This window comes from Hyperolius riggenbachi, chromosome 4 (genome assembly GCF_040937935.1).
Source record: "Hyperolius riggenbachi isolate aHypRig1 chromosome 4, aHypRig1.pri, whole genome shotgun sequence".
In the NCBI taxonomy this organism is placed as follows: Eukaryota; Metazoa; Chordata; class Amphibia; order Anura; family Hyperoliidae; genus Hyperolius; species Hyperolius riggenbachi.
The window spans coordinates 423757282-423775942 of NC_090649.1; the positions used below are offsets into that span (position 1 = coordinate 423757282).

At 44.4% G+C, this 18661-nt stretch overlaps 1 protein-coding gene across 1 annotated transcript in view; it reads left to right on the plus strand.

The window, feature by feature from the left end:
* The window catches only part of CRNKL1 (crooked neck pre-mRNA splicing factor 1), a 37079-nt gene that overhangs the window by 1554 nt on the left and 16864 nt on the right, over window positions 1–18661 (plus strand). Inside the window, exons 2-7 of the mRNA XM_068232442.1 lie at window positions 2813–2965; window positions 4610–4701; window positions 4893–5051; window positions 5146–5312; window positions 14797–14975; window positions 18402–18572. Coding sequence (XP_068088543.1) covers window positions 2813–2965; window positions 4610–4701; window positions 4893–5051; window positions 5146–5312; window positions 14797–14975; window positions 18402–18572 — 921 coding nt within the window. The remainder of the gene's footprint in view (window positions 1–2812; window positions 2966–4609; window positions 4702–4892; window positions 5052–5145; window positions 5313–14796; window positions 14976–18401; window positions 18573–18661) is intronic.

The following is an 18661-nucleotide window of genomic DNA, read 5'->3' on the forward strand; positions in this document are numbered from 1 at the left end:
TGCCCAATTTGTCCCCGGGTGCTTGAAAGCCCAGCTACGCCGCTGTCCCTCCAGCTTCAGCGTCAGTGCCTTGAGCCACTGCTACTGGAACCATTGTCCTTTACTTTCCACATCATCTCTAGTTCATTTTTTTTGCCATTTTTCCAGCTTTTCATACTCCTGATGTTGCCATCACATGCCGCTGCTTTATTTCTTACAAGCGCTATCTTCTGTTGTGAAGTCTGCTGCCAGTACCCATTTGTCTGTCTGGATCAGGATCTTAACATGTGTATACACAGTCAGTTTTGATTGGACATTTTTGCCAGTCCCATGTAGTACAAGACCTTACCTACACAATATGGTTATAGTATTCAAAATCTGTTGGATCTCATGCTACGTGGAGGTGCTTAAATTAGTCAGTGATATTGATTAATCAAAATTGCATGTGTATGTACCCTTAGACCATTTATTTTCCACGACCTTCTGTGGCATCTCCCATCTTCACTTTGGAGGTTTTTACCCAGTGGGACCCAACTACAGCTTGCCAAGCCTTTAAGTGGTTCTCTGAAGCACCACAAAATAGCAATTGCGTATGTGCCCTAGCATTATCATATATGGGGCTGCATCACCCGTTCTCCGTTAGTATGGTGTAGGCATATAAGAGGACTAATGTGGAGTAGCACATTAATATACGCCACGCTGCATCACCCAGGTCTTCAGTGAGGCACGTGGGAGTATTGGTATTCTTTCATCGAGGGAAGAAACCTGGGCAGTGTTCTTTTTAAAGGGGAAGTGGAACTCCTAAATAAAGTCAGATAAGGACTGCCTAAGCCAATAGTCAGGCATGTGGAGCAGAGGCTCCTGAACAGCAACAGCCACTTGGCAAACAATCTGCACCCACCACTCCATTGTCCCTCAACTCAGCCCCCCATAGCAACAGAACGCGTTTTCAGCTGCACAGCTGACAAGCGTCTGTAGAGGCTGGCCTAGCGATGCTGCCCATGGGGATAGGCTCCCTATTCCCCGTAGGCAACATCAGTTGTTAGGTAGGTGTGTATATCTAATATTTGGAGATCGCTTTGCGTAATGGGAGGGGGGAAATGCTTGACTTTTGGGGGTTACACTGCCGTATTGTGCATGATTCACTCTGCCTAATGCGGATGGAACTCGGCCTAATCTTTCAGGGGAAACCCTGGATCACTTTTAGGGGGTCACTGTGCATAACTGGGGTGAGAATTGGGGGTTTAGTCTGCCTGGTTGGCGGAAGAATCTATAGAGAATCTATAACTAGAGGTCACTCTGCTTAACTGGTGGGCACCTTAAAAGACATGCTGCTTAATATTTGGGGGTTAGTCTGCCTCATGGAGTGGAATCGTCCCTTAACATTGAATGGTCTGCTTCGTAGGGGCAACACTGCTTAATATTTGGAAATCGCTCTGCTCAATTGGGCAGATCTCATCCTTATATTTGGGGGGCACTGCGCCTGATATTTGGCATACTCTCTGCCTATGCTATTTGAGGGACACAAACACTCTGCATAATACTAGGGGGGGGTGCACTCAACCTACATTTTTATTAGTGTGTGTGTGTGTGTGTGTGTTTGTGTTTGTGTTTGAGGGTGTTTTCTACCTATACTATGGGGGGGGGGGGGGGTGCAGTCTACCTGTTTTATTTGAGGGCTATTTTATTTTGGGGGGCATTCTAAATATTATTTCACAGCTCGTTACTTAATTATTTTTGTCCCGCTGTCTAATTTTGATGTATGGACGGACACGCTGCCTAATTATAATGTTTGGGGGTGGTAGCACTGCATAATTGTGTCATTCATTGTTGGAATTTGGCTTTCCTTTGATATACCAGTAATGTGTACAAGCCATTGATAATCTTCGGGTCATTGGTATTATTTGTATATCTCTGGATTTTGGCTGAATATAGAATTTGATTTTTTGTTTTATTGAGGTACTTTTAAGTTATGCCCCAATTTGTTTTGCCCTTGCTCACTCTTTGGTCTAAAAAACTTGGAAACCACTGGTCTACTCCATATACTTTGCAGATGTTCCTGTATTTGATGGTAGCTATTTGAGTGTGCTGCTGAGCAGGCTGTGGAGTCGGTACAAAAATCAACTGACTCTGACTCCTCAGTTTATGAAACCTCCGACTCCAGGCACCCAAAATTGCTCCGACTCCTTAGTCTAATTTTTACAAAGGATATGGATTTGGTTCAAAAATCATCTGACTTCAACTCCTCAGTTTATTCCAACTCCAGGTACCCAAAATTACTCTGACTGCACAGCCCTGCTGCTGAGTGGGTGCTGTTCCTGCTAGCATCATACACCCTGCCACTAGGTGTTGGAGTTTCTTTGAGGTGCACAGGGCCTGTTCTCCTGCTGCCATGGTCAGTGCTTCAGTGCTGTTTTTGAGTCCAGCCCTTTTCAGCTGCTGATCATCATAGATTGTCCAAAATCTCAGTACAGCCGCTAAACTTTTATATTTGTTAATATTGTCAAATAATTCGAATATCATAAATGTTATGAAGAGAGACTGCAGAGTAACTGCTGCCAGAATAATGGAATTAATTGCAGTATTTAGCGCCCTTCTCCTGTCAGACTCAAAGCGCTTGCGAGGCAGCCACTAGAGCGCACTCAGTAGGCAGCAGCAGTGTTAGGAAGACTTGCCCAAGAAACTCCTTACTGAATAGGTGCTGGCTTACTGAACAGGCAGAGCCGAGATTTGAACCCAGGTCTCCTGTGTCAGAGGCAGAGCCCTTAACCATTACACTATCCAGGTGGTTTGATGTATGTGAATGCTAAACATGTCCTCTTGTCTTGTGCAGGTAAAAAATAAAGCTCCTGCTGAAGTCCAGATCACAGCGGAACAGTTGCTGAGAGAAGCCAAGGAAAGAGAGCTTGAGTTACTGCCCCCTCCTCCGAAACAGAAGATAACAGATGAAGAGGAACTAAACGACTACAAACTAAGGAAAAGGAAGGTAAATCTATGCAACTGTATAATGTGGTTTACTTCCCCTTAAAGTGGTCTGAAACTCCGACATAACATTCAATAAAAATGTGTTTTCCTACTTTTTATTACTCATACAGTTATCATATTTGCTTTTGTGCATAAGTAATATTGTCTGTTTACAAATTACAAGTTTCCAAAGTGTAGTTTATCTTGCCCTGAAACCTGCCATTGCATTTTATTCATACTGCTTTTTATTATATATTAACATCTTCTAGTTAGCTGTTCTGAGCGGTTTGTGTGCTTGACAGAGAGCTCCTTTTCACTTGTTACACTGTGTTTATCTATCAACATTGGAATGCAAACAAAGATACTGTTCTCCAGTTTGGATGCAGATTTGAAGCTGAATAGCAGGACAAAGTGCTTTGTTGAACCATTTCAGTGATGTTCTGCTAAAAAAAAAAAAAAAAGCTTTCAAGCTGTGAGGAATCTTTTAGAGCAAAGTAGAAATGCTGGCTTTCAGACCGCTTTAAAGTACACCTTGCTCCTGAGAAAGTTTTAAAATAAGACAAAAGATTGAATACTCAGAAGCCCAGTTTAATATTAGTGATGTGAGTGAAGTGATGACTATTAACCCTGTTAAATATATATACATTTGATATGCTATACACAGCATGCTTAAAAAAATTGCTGTGTATTTTCCCTACTCTGTGCACTGTTGACTTCACCAGAAAAATGTCAGCTCCCATGCAGGAAAAAAAACGCAGAGATTTAACTATGGAAGATAATTGATAATGAAAACCTTCTGCGGTAAGCTTATCTGTTGCGTCACGATGCAGATAACGTCAAATTAACTTGACGGTTCAGTTAAAGATGATATGAAATGAGCCTCCCCCTAAAGGAAGTTCATAATTGGAGTGGTCTATTGTGGAGGCGGCGAGCACATTTAGTTACCTTCAGGGGGGCTGCTTCCTGCCCATCCCCCGCGTTATGCCACAGCTGCTGGAGATTGAAGTGTCTGGTGATATTGTGCAGCCACTGCAATGCATGGCAGGATATGTAGTCCAGCAGTGTGATTAAGTCTCCCAACATTGATGGACTGCATCTCCCGGCATACATTGTTACAGCCAGGCCCATGCGATATCAGGATATAATGTTATATATAAGTTTATAATAATAGCTGATTAGTTTTGGACAAGAGTGGTAAAAAAAGCCTACCACCAGGAGATTGAAATGATCTGCTCCTGCATCATCTTATGGTATGCGGGCAGCTCTGCTAGGGACAAGCACATGCTCCAGAGAGTCATCAAAGCTGAAGGGAAGATTATAAGAACCCCCCCCATCTCTAGACCTCCTGTACTTCTCCAGACTGCAATCCAGGGCAGCGAGGACTGCAAACGATCCCACCCATCCTGGCAGCTGCTACCTTAACCTTTTCCCATCGGGGCGCTGCTTCAGGACTTTCTCTACCAGGACATCCAGGCACAGGAACTCGTTCTTCCCCCAAGCTGTACTGGCCCTCAACTGTGTAACGTAAAAGTAACTAGCAATCCACACTGTGTAATGTAACGTTAATCTGCAATATGTACAGCACCCACCACCTGTTTTATGAAAGTCTGCTGTGCTGTCTGTGCCAAAATAATCTATTCTGATATAATTTGTTTTCCACATCCAGACCTTTGAAGATAATATAAGGAAAAACAGAACTGTTATAAGTAACTGGATAAAGTATGCACAATGGGAAGAAAGCCTGAAAGAGGTTCAGAGGTATGTAAATTGGGGTTTACATTTTTTATGTTTTTATTTGTGATTTCTTTATTACTAAATAATAATAATTTGCGGATACTTCATTGATGTGTAAATTATTGTGCAAGTGATCATTTGCAATCTGATGGCTTTCAGGATAGCCTTATAAAAAGTTTTTTATTAAAAGTTACAGTTGGTCTTTGTCTTCATAGGGCCCGATCTATATACGAAAGGGCGTTGGATGTGGACCACCGGAATATTACATTATGGTTGAAGTATGCAGAGATGGAGATGAAGAACCGCCAGGTTAACCATGCACGTAATATCTGGGATCGAGCTATCACCGTCCTACCCAGAGTCAACCAGTTCTGGTATGTAATTGTGTATTTTATATGATGGAACGCCAGATGTAGACCTCTCTAGAAATGTGGCTTATTTGGACATGTGCTTATTTTCACTTAATAGGTACAAATACACCTACATGGAGGAGATGCTGGGCAATGTAGCGGGTACCAGGCAAGTGTTTGAGCGCTGGATGGATTGGCAGCCGGAGGAGCAAGCGTGGCATTCCTACATCAATTTTGAACTTCGTTACAAGGAAATAGAAAGTGCACGTTCTATCTATGAGAGATATATCCTTTAAGAGTTACATGCCACTGTGTTTACACCACAGTTCTGTAGGTTCTACGTATAATGCAAGGAGTGGCAGACGGAAAGCATTACTGTATTTGGGGTTTTTTACTGTTATTTAAAAAAAAAAAAAACCTTGTCACTATGTTTAGAAAAAAAAAATATTGCAGCACTGCAAAAGTCCATTTCGTGGACTGTGAAAAGTCCATTTTGCTCATTAGTGAAATGCATTTAATTTGTACTACCAATAGGATAATCTGCATGTTTCTGGCTTGAGAAGAGCTCTCTGGTGCTGCTGGCACAAGTGTTCTATAAAATTAACCCTAAGTCAGAGAAATGGAAAGGATGTCTCTTAAACAGTACTACTTTCCTGGTTATTGCATCTCAATGACCTAGAATGAGTATGCAGATCATATGTTTTTGCTTTCCTAAATGTCTGTGCTGTTGGCCCCCCTTTTTGTCCTTTGGGCCTTGCTCAAGTGCAAAGGTCATCAGAGTGGAGATGGAAGAAGGTGGGGCCAGCATCACTGAAAACCCTTTTGGGCAGTATTACACTGAAAAAACACAATACGTTTTTTTACAATATGATTTTGCTGTGACTGCATTTCACGATTTATACTGGAGGCTAGAAACACAGAAATAATGCAGCATACTGGACGTGTGCGATCAGGCAAAATCTGATCATGAATTAATCACACCAGTATAAATTGGATAAAAAATGGATCACACCAGGATAAAACATGCCCTACGATTTCTGTTGTTTTATTCATGTCGTTTTGTCATTTGTTGCAAACAGATTGCAAGATGCAGCAAGACACCTGCAGTATAAAACATCCCTTAGGCATTATTTATTTATTGTATTTATAAAGCACCAACATATTACCCAGCGCTGGACATTAGTTTAGGTTACAGACAATATTTAGGGGTGACATACAGCAAAATGACAATACATGAATAGAAGAAAGACCACAGTATGAGTACAAGGTAATGCTTAGTCACTGGATGGAGCATGGAGATTAGGCAAGTTAGGTTCACTCAGATGTATAGCATGGGTTCACAGTAATGGAGGCGCATGATCAGGTAGGACACAAAAGGAGGAGGACCCTGCCCGAAGGCTTACAATCTAGAGGGAAAGGCAAGGACACGAAAGGTAGGGGACCAGAGTTCAGCTGTGGGTTTAGAGCACTTGTGCGGGGTAGTAGGACAGAGTGAAAAGGTGAGTTTTGAGGGCTTTCTTGAAGATGGTGGAGGTAGGGAGTTCCATAGTGTTGGAGCAGCTCTTGAGAAGTCCTGGAGGCGTGCATGGGACTAGGTGATGCGGGGGGGCGGTTAGGCGAAGTTCATTGGAAGAGCGGAGTGAGCGGCTAGGTGTGTACCTCTGAGTAAGATCGGAAATGTAGGTTGGACATGTTTTGTGGAGCCCACTAGAGTTGTTTCAGCAGCAATTTCTGTTTTTGCAGGCATTTCCAGAAGCACTAGACTAATGAAAGCCTATGGCAATGATTCCAATGATTTGCAGAAATCACAATTGTTAAACCTGCAGCATTTTCAGAGCAATTTCATCCAGGGATTGCAGGGGCCAAAATCGCATTCCTTGAAATCCTTAGTGGTCTAGTGGGCCCCAGTATTTTTTTTTTTTTATTAATAGTTTAATTAGCACTTTAAAGCAACCTGACCACTTCATATAAAAGAAGGTATTTTAAACAAAACCTTCCTGTAAGGCATGTTTGTAAATGATGTGTGTTATGTGAGGGGCAGAATTAAATGAACTCTCCTATGGAGGCTGCTCTGTAGCCCCCATCTCCATGAGGGCATTCATCTTGCACCTGTCAATGCTACAAGGTCGGGGTTCAAAGTGCCCGCAAGTCCAGCGTGTCCCTGGTGTGTGCCAGGAGATGTGGTGTTCACAGTGCCTTGTGCATGCCCAGAGATTCATCATTCTTGACTGCTAGTGCAGTCCAGGAAATTTAGCGTTCCTGGCCACTGGTGCATGCCGGGAGATTTAGCGTTCCGGGCCACTGGTGCATGCTGGGAGATTTAGCGTTCCTGGCCACTGGTGCATGCCGGGAGATTTAGCGTTCCTGGCCACTGGTGCATGCCGGGAAATTTAGCGTTCCTGGCCACTGGTGCATGCCGGGAGATTTAGCGTTAGTGGCCACTGGTGCATCCTGGGAGATTTAGCGTTCCTTGCCACTGGTGCATGCCAGGAGATTTAGCGTTCCTGGCCACTGATGAATGCTGGGAGATTTACCGTTCCTGGCCACTGGTGCATGCCGGGAGATTTACTGTTCCTGGCCACTGGTGCATGCCGGGAGATTTACCTTTCCTGGCCACTGGTGCATGCCGGAAGATTTAGCGGTCCTGGCCACTGGTGCATGCCGGGAGATTTACCGTTCCTGGCCACTGGTGCATGCCGGGAGATTTAGCGTTCCTGGCCACTGGTGCATGCCGGGAGATTTAGTGTTCCTGGCCACTGGTGCATGCCGGGAAATTTAGCGTTCCTGGCCACTGGTGCATGCCGGGAGATTTAGCGTTAGTGGCCACTGGTGCATCCTGGGAGATTTAGCGTTCCTTGCCACTGGTGCATGCCAGGAGATTTAGCGTTCCTGGCCACTGATGAATGCTGGGAGATTTACCGTTCCTGGCCACTGGTGCATGCCGGGAGATTTACTGTTCCTGGCCACTGGTGCATGCCGGGAGATTTACCTTTCCTGGCCACTGGTCCTTTCCTGGCCACTGGTGCATGCCGGGAGATTTAGCGTTCCTGGCCACTGGTGCATGCCGGGAGATTTAGCGTTCCTGGCCACTGGTGCATGCCGGGAGATTTAGTGTTCCTGGCCACTGGTGCATGCCGGGAGATTTAGCGTTCCTGGCCACTGGTGCATGCCGGGAGATTTAGCGTTCCTGGCCACTGGTGCATGTCGGGAGATTTAGCGTTCCTGGCCACTGGTGCATGCCGGGAGATTTAGCGTTCCTGGCCACTGGTGCATGCCGGGAGATTAAGCGTTCCTGGCCACTGGTGAATGCCGGGAGATTTAGCGTTCCTGGCCACTGGTGCATGCCGGGAGATTTAGCGTTCCTGGCCACTGGTGCATGCCGGGAGATTTAGCGTTCCTGGCCACTGGTGCATGCTGGGAGATTTTTAGCGTTCCTGGCCACTGGTGCATGCCGGGAGATTTAGCGTTCCTGGCCACTGGTGCATGCTGGGAGATTTAGCGTTCCTGGCCACTGGTGCATGCCGGGAAATTTAGCGTTCCTGGCCACTGGTGCATGCCGGGAGATTTAGCGTTCCTGGCCACTGGTGCATGCCGGGAGATTAAGCGTTCCTGGCCACTGGTGCATGCCGGGAGATTTAGCGTTCCTGGCCACTGGTGCATGCCGGGAGATTTAGCGTTCCTGGCCACTGGTGCATGCCAGGAGATTTAGCGTTCCTGGCCACTGGTGAATGCCGGGAGATTTAGCGTTCCTGGCCACTGGTGCATGCCGGGAGATAGCAGTCCTGGCCACTGGTGCATGCTGGGAGATTTTTAGCGTTCCTGGCCACTGGTGCATGCCGGGAGATTTTTAGCGTTCCTGGCCACTGGTGCATGCCGGGAGAGTTTTAGCGTTCCTGGCCACTGGTGCATGCCGGGAGATTTAGTGTTCCTAGCAACTGGTGCATGCCGGGAGATTTAGCGTTCCTAGCAACTGGTGCATGCTGGGAGATTTAGCATTCCTGGCTACTGGTGTATGCCAGGAGAATGTAGTCCTTAATACCTTTACATCTCCCGCCCAGCAGAGATGCACCAGCAGCCAGGCTCGCTGCATCTACTAGTATGCACTAGTGGCCGGACATGCTACATCTCTTTGCATGCACCAGAGGACTCGCGGGCACTTTGAACCGCAGATTTGTGGTATTGACAGGTGCAAGATGGATGGGCTTGTGGAAATGGGCCTTCATAACAGCCACAATAGGTAAGTTAATTTAACACTGCCCCCTCACATAGAACACATAATTTAGGAACCTCTTTCAAGGGAATGTTTTTTTTTAAATATTTTTTAGAAGAAGTGCTCAAGTTGCTTAAAGTGGATCCGAGATGAACTTTTACTCATTGCATAATTGTGTTCCTTTCCTACTGTTTATAGGGCATTCCTCAAGCCAAATACTTTTTTGTTTTAATTCTCTAATTCCCTATAAACTAAACCAGCCTTGCCCACAGCTTTTCAGAGAACCTTGGCATTTTCAGACAGTAGCAAGGGCTCATGGGAGCTCAGTCTGGGCAGGAGGAGGGGGAGGTATTACTAGCCAGAGATTTCAGAGGCAGAGGGGAGGAGGGAAGAGGAGGGGGATTAGGTTTTTTTCACAGGCTGAGTGCTGAAGATGCAGATAAGCTTGCCTGTGTGTCATGTTTACAAACAACATGGCTGCTGTAATTGTATCACAGGAAGAAATAATCATATTCTATTGAAGCTGTTTGCAGCTAGATTTGCTGTGCAAACTATCTAAACTTTAGATAAGATATATAGACAAGTTACTTGTTATAGTTCGTTTTTTTTCTCAGATCCGCTTTAAAGGTAGTATTATAAAGTTTTTATGCTTATTCAGTTTAACCACTTGAGGACCGCCCCCAGCCGATGGGCGGCGGCAAAGTCCGGGCCCAAACGACCGCAATACGCCCATCGGCGGGGGCGGCTGCGGGAGTGGCTATGCGGCGATCGCGTCATTCGTGACGCGATCAGCCGCCGGGGACTGGCTCCGCCCACCGCTCGTAGTAACCCGCCGGCCGTTCGGAAGCGCCGGCGGGTTACTAGCACCCGGATCGCCGCTGCACATATGTATAATAGGCTTTGTAATGTATACAAAGCCTATTATACTGGCTGCCTCCTGCCCTGGTGGTCCCAGTGTCCGAGGGACCACCAGGGCAGGCTGCAGCCACCCTAGTCTGCACCCAAGCACACTGATTTCCCCCCCCTGCCCCCTGATCGCCCACAGCACCCCTCAGACCCCCCCTGCCCACCCCCCAGACCACTGTTTGCACCCAGTCACCCCCCTAATCACCCATCAATCACTCCCTGTCACTATCTGTCAACGCTATTTTTTTTTTTATCCCCCCCCCCTGCCCACTGCCCCCTCCTGATCACCCCCCACCCCTCAGATTCTCCCCAGACCCCCCCCCCCCCCCCCCCCGTGTACTATATGCATCTATCCCCCCTGATCACCTGTCAATCACCTGTCAATCACCCGTCAATCACCCCCTGTCACTGCCACCCATCAATCAGCCCCTAACCTGCCCCTTGCGGGCAATCTGATCACCCACCCACACCAATAGATCGCCCGCAGATCCGACATCAGATCACCTCCCAAGTGCAGTGTATACATCTCTTCTCTCCTCTAAACACCCACTAATTACCCATCAATCACCCCCTATCACCACCTGTCACTGTTACCCATCAGATTAGACCCTAATCTGCCCCTTGCGGGCACCCAATCACCCGCCCACACGCTCAGATTGCCCTCAGACCCCCCCCCCTTATCAATTCGCCAGTGCAATATTTACATTCGTTATTTCCTGTAATAACCCACTGATCACCTGTCAATCACCTATCAATCACCCCCTGTCACTGCCACCCATCAATCACCCCCTGTCACTGCCACCCATCAATCAGCCCCTAACCTGCCCCTTGCGGGCAATCTGATCACCCACCCACACCAATAGATCGCCCGCAGATCCGACATCAGATCACCTCCCAAGTGCAGTGTTTACATCTCTTCTCTCCTCTAAACACCCACTAATTACCCATCAATCACCCCCTATCACCACCTGTCACGGTTACCCATCAGATTAGACCCTAATCTGCCCCTTGCGGGCACCCAATCACCCGCCCACACCTCAGAACGTCCTCAGACCCCAGCCCTGATCACCTCGCTAGTGCATTGCTTGCATCTATTTCCCCCCTCTAATCACACCTTGAGACACCCATCAATCACCTCCTGTCACCCCCTAGCACACCTACCCATCAGATCAGGCCCTAATTTGCCCTGTGTGGGCTCCTGATCACTCGGCCAAACCCTCAGATCCCCCTCAGACCCCCTTCCGATCACCTCCCCAGTGCATTGATTGCATCTATTTTCCCCTCTAACCGCCCCCTGAGACACCCATCAATCACCTCCTGTCACCCACCTAGCACTCCTATCCATCAGATCAGGCCCAAAACATCCTGTCATCTAAGAGGCCACCCTGCTTATGAAAGGTTCCACAAAATTTGCCCCCTCATAGACCACCTGTCATCAAAATTTGCAGATGCTTATACCCCTGAACAGTCATTTTGAGAAATTTGGTTTCCAGACTACTCACAGTTTTGGGCCCGTAAAATGCCAGGGCAGTATAGGAACCCCACAAGTGACCCCATTTTAGAAAGAAGACACCCCAAGGTATTCTGTTAGGTGTATGATGAGTTCATAGAAGATTTTATTTTTTGTCAAAACTTAGCGGAAATTGGATTTTTATTGTTTTTTTCACAAAGTGTCATTTTTCACTAACTTGTGACAAAAAATAAAATCTTCTATGAACTCACCATACCCCTAACGGAATACCTTGGGGTGTCTTCTTTCTAAAATGGGGTCACTTGTAGGGTTCCTATACTGCCCTGGCATTTTAGGGGCCCTAAACCGTGAGGAGTAGTCTAGAAAACAAATGCCTCAAAATGACCTGTGAATAGGACGTTGGGCCCCTTAGCGCACCTAGGCTGCAAAAAAGTGTCACACATGTGGTATCGCCATACTCAGGAGAAGTAGTATAATGTGTTTTGTGGTGTATTTTTACACATACCCATGCTGGGTGGGAGAAATCTCTCTGTAAATGGACAATTGTGTGTAAAAAAAATCAAACAATTGTCATTTACAGAGATATTTCTCCCACCCAGCATGGTTATATGTAAAAATACACCACAAAACACATTATACTACTTCTTCTGAGTACGGCGATACCACATGTGTGACACTTTTTTGCAGCCTAACTGTGCTAAGGGGCCCAAAGTCCAATGAGTACCTTTAGGATTTCACAGGTCATTTTGAGACATTTGGGTTCAAGACTACTCCTCAAGGTTTAGGGCCCCTAAAATGCCAGGGCAGTATAGGAACCCCACAAGTGATCCCATTTTAGAAAGAAGACACCCAAGGTATTCTGTTAGGTGTATGATGAGTTCATAGAAGATTTTATTTTTTGTCACAAGTTAGCGGAAATTGATATGTATTGTTTTTTTTTTCACAAAGTGTCATTTTCCGCTAACTTGTGACAAAAAAAAAAATCTTCTATGAACTCACCATACTCCTAACAGAATACCTTGGGGTGTCTTCTTTCTAAAATGGGGTCACTTGTGGGGTTCCTATACTGCCCTGGCATTTTAGGGGCCCTAAACCGTGAGCAGTAGTCTAGAATCCAAATGCCTCAAAATGACCTGTGAATAGGACGTTAGGCCCCTTAGCGCACCTAGGTTGCAAAAAAGTGTCACATGTGGTATCGCCGTACTCAGAAGAAGTAGTATATTGTGTTTTGGGGTGTATTTTTACACATACCCATGCTGGGTGGGAGAAATCTCTCTGTAAATGGACAATTGTGTGTAAAAAAAATCAAACAATTGTCATTTACAGAGATATTTCTCCCACCCAGCATGGGTATGTGTAAAAATACACCCCAAAACACATTATACTACTTCTCCTGAGTACGGCGGTACCACATGTGTGGCACTTTTTTGCACCCTAAGTGCGCTAAGAGGCCCAAAGTCCAATGAGTACCTTTAGGATTTCACAGGTCATTTTGCGACATTTGGTTTCAAGACTACTCCTCACGGTTTAGGGCCCCTAAAATGCCAGGGCAGTATAGGAACCCCACAAATGACCCCATTTTAGAAAGAAGACACCCCAAGGTATTCCGTTAGGAGTATGGTGAGTTCATAGAAGATTTTATTTTTTGTCACAAGTTAGCGGAAAATGACACTTTGTGAAAAAAAACAATTAAAATCAATTTCCGCTAACTTGTGACAAAAAAAAAAAATCTTCTATGAACTCGCCATCCTCCTAACGGAATACCTTGGGGTGTCTTCTTTCTAAAATGGGGTAATTTGTGGGGTTCCTATACTGTCCTGGCATTTTAGGGGCCCTAAACCGTGAGGAGTAGTCTTGAAACGAAATTTCTCAAAATGACCTGTGAAATCCTAAAGGTACTCATTGAACTTTGGGCCCCTTAGCGCAGTTAGGGTGCAAAAAAGTGCCACACATGTGGTATCGCCGTACTCAGGAGAAGTAGTATTATGTGTTTTGGGGTGTATTTTTACACATACCCATGCTGAGTGGGAGAAATATCTCTATAGACAATTGTGTGTAAAAAAAATTAAACAATTGTCATTTACGGAGATATTTCTCCCACCCAGCATGGGTATGTGTAAAAATACACCCCAAAACACATTATACTACTTCTCCTGAGTACGGCAATACCACATGTGTGGCACTTTTTTGCAGCCTAACTGCGCTAAGGGGCCAAAAGTCCAATGAGCATCTTTAGGCTTTACAGGGGTGCTTACAATTAGGCACCCCCCAAAATGCCAGGACAGTGAACACACCCCACAAATGACCCCATTTTGGAAAGTAGACACTTCAAGGTATTCAGAGAGGAGCATAGTGAGTCTCTTGCAGATTTCATTTTTTTTTTGTCGCAAGTTAGAAGAAATGGAAACTTTTTTTTTTCTTTTTTTTGTCAGAAAGTGTCATTTTCCGCTAACTTGTGACAAAAAATAAAATCTTCTATGAACTCACCATGCCTCTCACTGAATACTTTGGGATGTCTTCTTTCCAAAATGGGGTCATTTGGGGGGTATTTGTACTATCCTGGAATTTTAGCCCCTCATGAAACCTGACAGGTGCGCAGAAAAGTCAGAGATGCTTGAAAATGGGAAAATTCACTTTTGGCACCATAGTTTGTAAACGCTATAACTTTTACCCAATCCAATAAATATACACTGAATGGTTTTTTTTTTTATCAAAGACATGTAGCAGAATAACTTTCGCGCTCAAATGTATAGGAAATTTTACTTTATTTGAAAAATGTCAGCACAGCAAGTTAAAAAAGTAATTTTTTTGCCAAAATTCATGTCTTTTTTGATGAATATAATAAAAACTAAAACTCGCAGCAGCAATCAAATAGCAGCAAAAGAAAGCTGTATTAGTGACAAGAAAAGGAGGTAAAATTCATTTAGGTGGTAGGTTGTATGACCGAGCAATAAACCGTGAAAGCTGCAGTGGTCTGAATGGAGAAAAAGGCTCTGGTCCTTAAGGGGCGAAAAGACTGTGGTCCTGAAGTGGTTAATACCAGTCTGCAGTCAGGATCTGTAAATTATTCAGTTAAATTTAGATTCAGGTTTTTCAGTTAAAATTTGTTGTATGCACAGAAAAGTAAAAAATCTCTTTGTAAATGATTTCTGGCTAGATTGGTTTCCTTAACCACAGTGCACTTGTCATTGTACACCCCGATGTGAAGAACTGGATCAAGTATGCTCGGTTTGAGGAGAAGCATGGCTACATTGCACATGCAAGAAAAGTTTATGAGCGGGCTGTGGAGTTTTTTGGAGAGTTTCACATGGATGAGAATCTTTTTGTTGCTTTTGCAAGGTTTGAGGAGAATCAAAAAGAGGTAAGTTGAAGTATTTTGGTTTATCACGTATTAACTTTTTAAGTCAAATTTACGTCGAGAAAAACATGCAAAAATCATTAAAGAGAATCGGTAACAGACTTTTTTGCTCATGCACATGCACAAGTCGCCTGCGCAGTAGAGTGGACCTGATCAGACTCTATTTCCGCTTGAGTCCGATCGGAAAGCCACTACTACGCCTGCACAGGATCATGGTAGGAAACTATCTTACCTGTGGTCAGGGGCTGCCAGCGCTGGACCTCAGAGGGTGAAGAGGACAGGGTAAGGCTCATTAGGATCCAGGTTTGTTACAGATTTTCTTAAATATTTTAAAGCATATTCAAAACTCCTAGTATAATGCATATTTGCTGCATCGTGTTGTTTCAATAACTACTAGATGGTAACAGAAAAACAAAGCAGTAAAAGGCTGAAAGCTGCATTATTCTATTTCAGCCACTGGATGGCAGCAGAGAAGCTAAGCAGTACAAGGCTGAAAACGGCCTGATTTTTATTTCAACCACTAGAACATAAGAAACTTTGTTTTAGAATGATAATCGCTCTGAAATACCCAATTCTGCAGTGTATTCAGCTTGCAAAATGCTGAGAGAGCATAAAGGTTAACTGTAATGGAGCTATTTACCTAAAGCTGTGCGCTCCGCATATATTCTATTATTATTCCCTTCATATCTTTGTAGTTTGAATGAATTGCCTGAAAGGGGAACTGAAGAGAGAGCTACATGGAGGCTGTCATGTTTATTTCCTTTTAATCAATACCAGTTGCCTGGCAGCCCTGCTGGTCTATTTCTCTGCAGTAGTATCCGAATAAAAACCAGAAAGAAGCATGCAGCTAGTCTTGTCAGATCTGACTTTAAAGTCTGAACCACTGAAACACCTGATCTGCTGAATGCTTGTTCAGGGGCTATGGTTAATAGTATTAGAGGCAGAGGATCAGCAGGGCTGCCAGGCAACTGGTATTGCTTAAAAGGAAATAAACATGACAGCCCCATATACCTCACTCTTCAGTTCCCCTTTAAGTTAGCTACACCTGGGTCTGTAGCAGCCCTGGACATAGTGATTGCGCTCTAATCTAGGTTTAGTATAAATCTGATTACATTAATTGCACTGCTGCCCTGTAATACAGCAGAAAACTATGACCATCCTGAAAATTGACTTCTCTGTGGCTTTTAGCTGCATTTACATGTGAAAGATGAATACTTAAAGTGTACCTAAAGCCAAATAGGCTCTGTCTGAATGATGAAATATTTGGGGGAGGGAGGGGGTCGCAGTGTTAAGTACTCGCCTGTACTGATGTCTTCCCCTCAGGCAGTTGATCACTCCACCTCCCTATCAGAATGGGCCCTGGCGATTTTGTTTTTAAATCGCCGCTAAGGCACTGGCCACGTCAATATGCATAGCTGCGGCCCACCCCACTACCACCGCACTGTCGAGGAGGGGGGTGGAGCATCTCCTCTGCACCGAATACGTCAGGACAGGTATGTATTTATCTCCGTGACCCCTCCCCCATATCTGATTTTATTAAGACAGAGCCTGTCATTACAGGCTCTATTTTAACCTGAAATACTCTTTTTAAAGTGTACCCAAAGGGAAAAAATGCAATAGTTAGATACTTACCTCAGTATGGATAATCTAGAGGCTTCCCTCATCCTCCTGGACCTCGCTTTTCCAGTGCAGCAACCCTCTGACCATATTCTACAAGCCTTGTCAAATATATTTGCACGTCTGTGTTCCCTTCCATGTACGAATGTGGTTGCATTGTGCAGGTGCAAAGTACATCCTGGGCAGTAGCACGGAGTGGTTTCTGCATGGCTTTTCCCTCCATGCATAAGTGGCTTTGTGCTACTGTGTAGGTGCGGCAGTACTTGAGGTGACACGGTGCGACCGCAATTGTACATAGACCGGAGTACGGCAGTGATTATTTAGAGAGTCCCAGCGAGGCAAGGGTCCAGGAGGATTAAAAAAGCCCCTGAATCATCCAGAGGCTTCCCTCTACTGAAGTAAGTATGTAAATTTGTATTTTTTTTTAAATGACAGGTTTGCTTTAAAGTTATAATTCGATGGGCTTACTCTACAGTGTTTCAGAGAAGTCAGTCTTGTGTCCATCTTTCAATGCAGAATTATTATTGGCAAAACAGTATACAGTAGTTGTATGTGTGCAGACATAGTTCTGTTATCTGTTATGTTTAATATCTTTTTTTTTTTTTTTAATATTGTTTACCAATTTTATAACAGACCTGTAGATGTAATGTGTAAGGTAATATGCTGCTGCAAGTAGGAGTATTACTGTTTAATAAATTCAACCATAGTATAGTCATATAATATAGGTAGATGTATGTTCCTCACTGCAGTGTATGAAATGGGATTGTCACCATAAAAATCAAATTTCAACAGCGACTGGTCTGAGTGCATTAAGTGATAAAGATGCTAATCCTGCATTGAAAACTTTTTCTGCTGTTATGGTTTGGAGTTATCACATACCTTAGGAGCACTGGCCCTTTAATAGCCATTGCCATTCAGGTTCATGCTGGGGGTCTTTTTATCTATAATGTATTCCTCCTCTTCTCTTTATTTCCCTGACTAGCTGAAACCTGATCCTCTGCTCACTTGTGTTTACAAGCAAGGCTGAGGTGACTCCGCCATTGGAGGAGAAAAGAAAAAAGTTAAGGGAAGAAATGACATCAGTATTTAGCTTCAAACTGTGGGCAAAAGACATAGTTCCCACCAGGAACAGAATTCTCTTAATTTACTATATACAATTCACTGACATCAAAATTTGGACAGTACAATACAGGTGTTATGTAAGTAGATCAAGTATTTATCTACTTATATATGTGTATTTTTTCCCTGGCATAGTATGACTAATCCTCCTGCTTTAACCAAGCTTGGTCTTCCATCCACCTGCTTCTTTTCTAGTGGCTTTGTGGGAAAAGAAGACCTCAGTATACTATTCCCATTTGCAGATTGGGAAAGACTCCCTACCAGTGCTACTGCCTACTGAGCGCGTCCTAGTGGTTGCAGCTCTTATGCTTTAAATCAGTCAGGAGAAAAGCGCAATATAAATGTTCTGTGTCTTGTCTAAACGTTTGTATCTCCCACCACAGTTGGCACAATGAGATCATTTTGAACTTCCTGTACAGGAGTCCACCGCTGAAAAAGAGATGTGTTCAGACGGGTCACTGCAGGTTGTGCATCCAATTTGCTTTATATTGTATGGCGGCTCTGTGGAGAAAGGGAGGCAGTGTATTAAACAGTGATATTTTCACCATGGTGGAATATAATTTTAATAGCAGCCTGTTTCTAGTGTATAACATTTGTGTAGCATTCAAAACGTTTACCGTGAAAACAAGTTTCTAGATTTTGTCCTCTGAGTGCTCAAATTGAAATAAACCAAACCGACCTTTCTTTCCTTAGTCAGAAAGAGTACGAGTTATCTATAAATATGCCCTCGACAGAATCTCAAAGCAAAATGCCCAAGAACTGTTCAAGAACTACACTATCTTCGAAAAGAAATATGGTGACCGGAGGGGTATTGAAGATATCATCGTGAATAAAAGGCGTTTCCAGTACGAGGAAGAAGTCAAGGTAATTGACTGCGAGGTTATGAAGACATACATACTGTAGTTTAATGTCTGTCTTTCACCTGTGCCTGGATAGCATAACAATGTAACTCA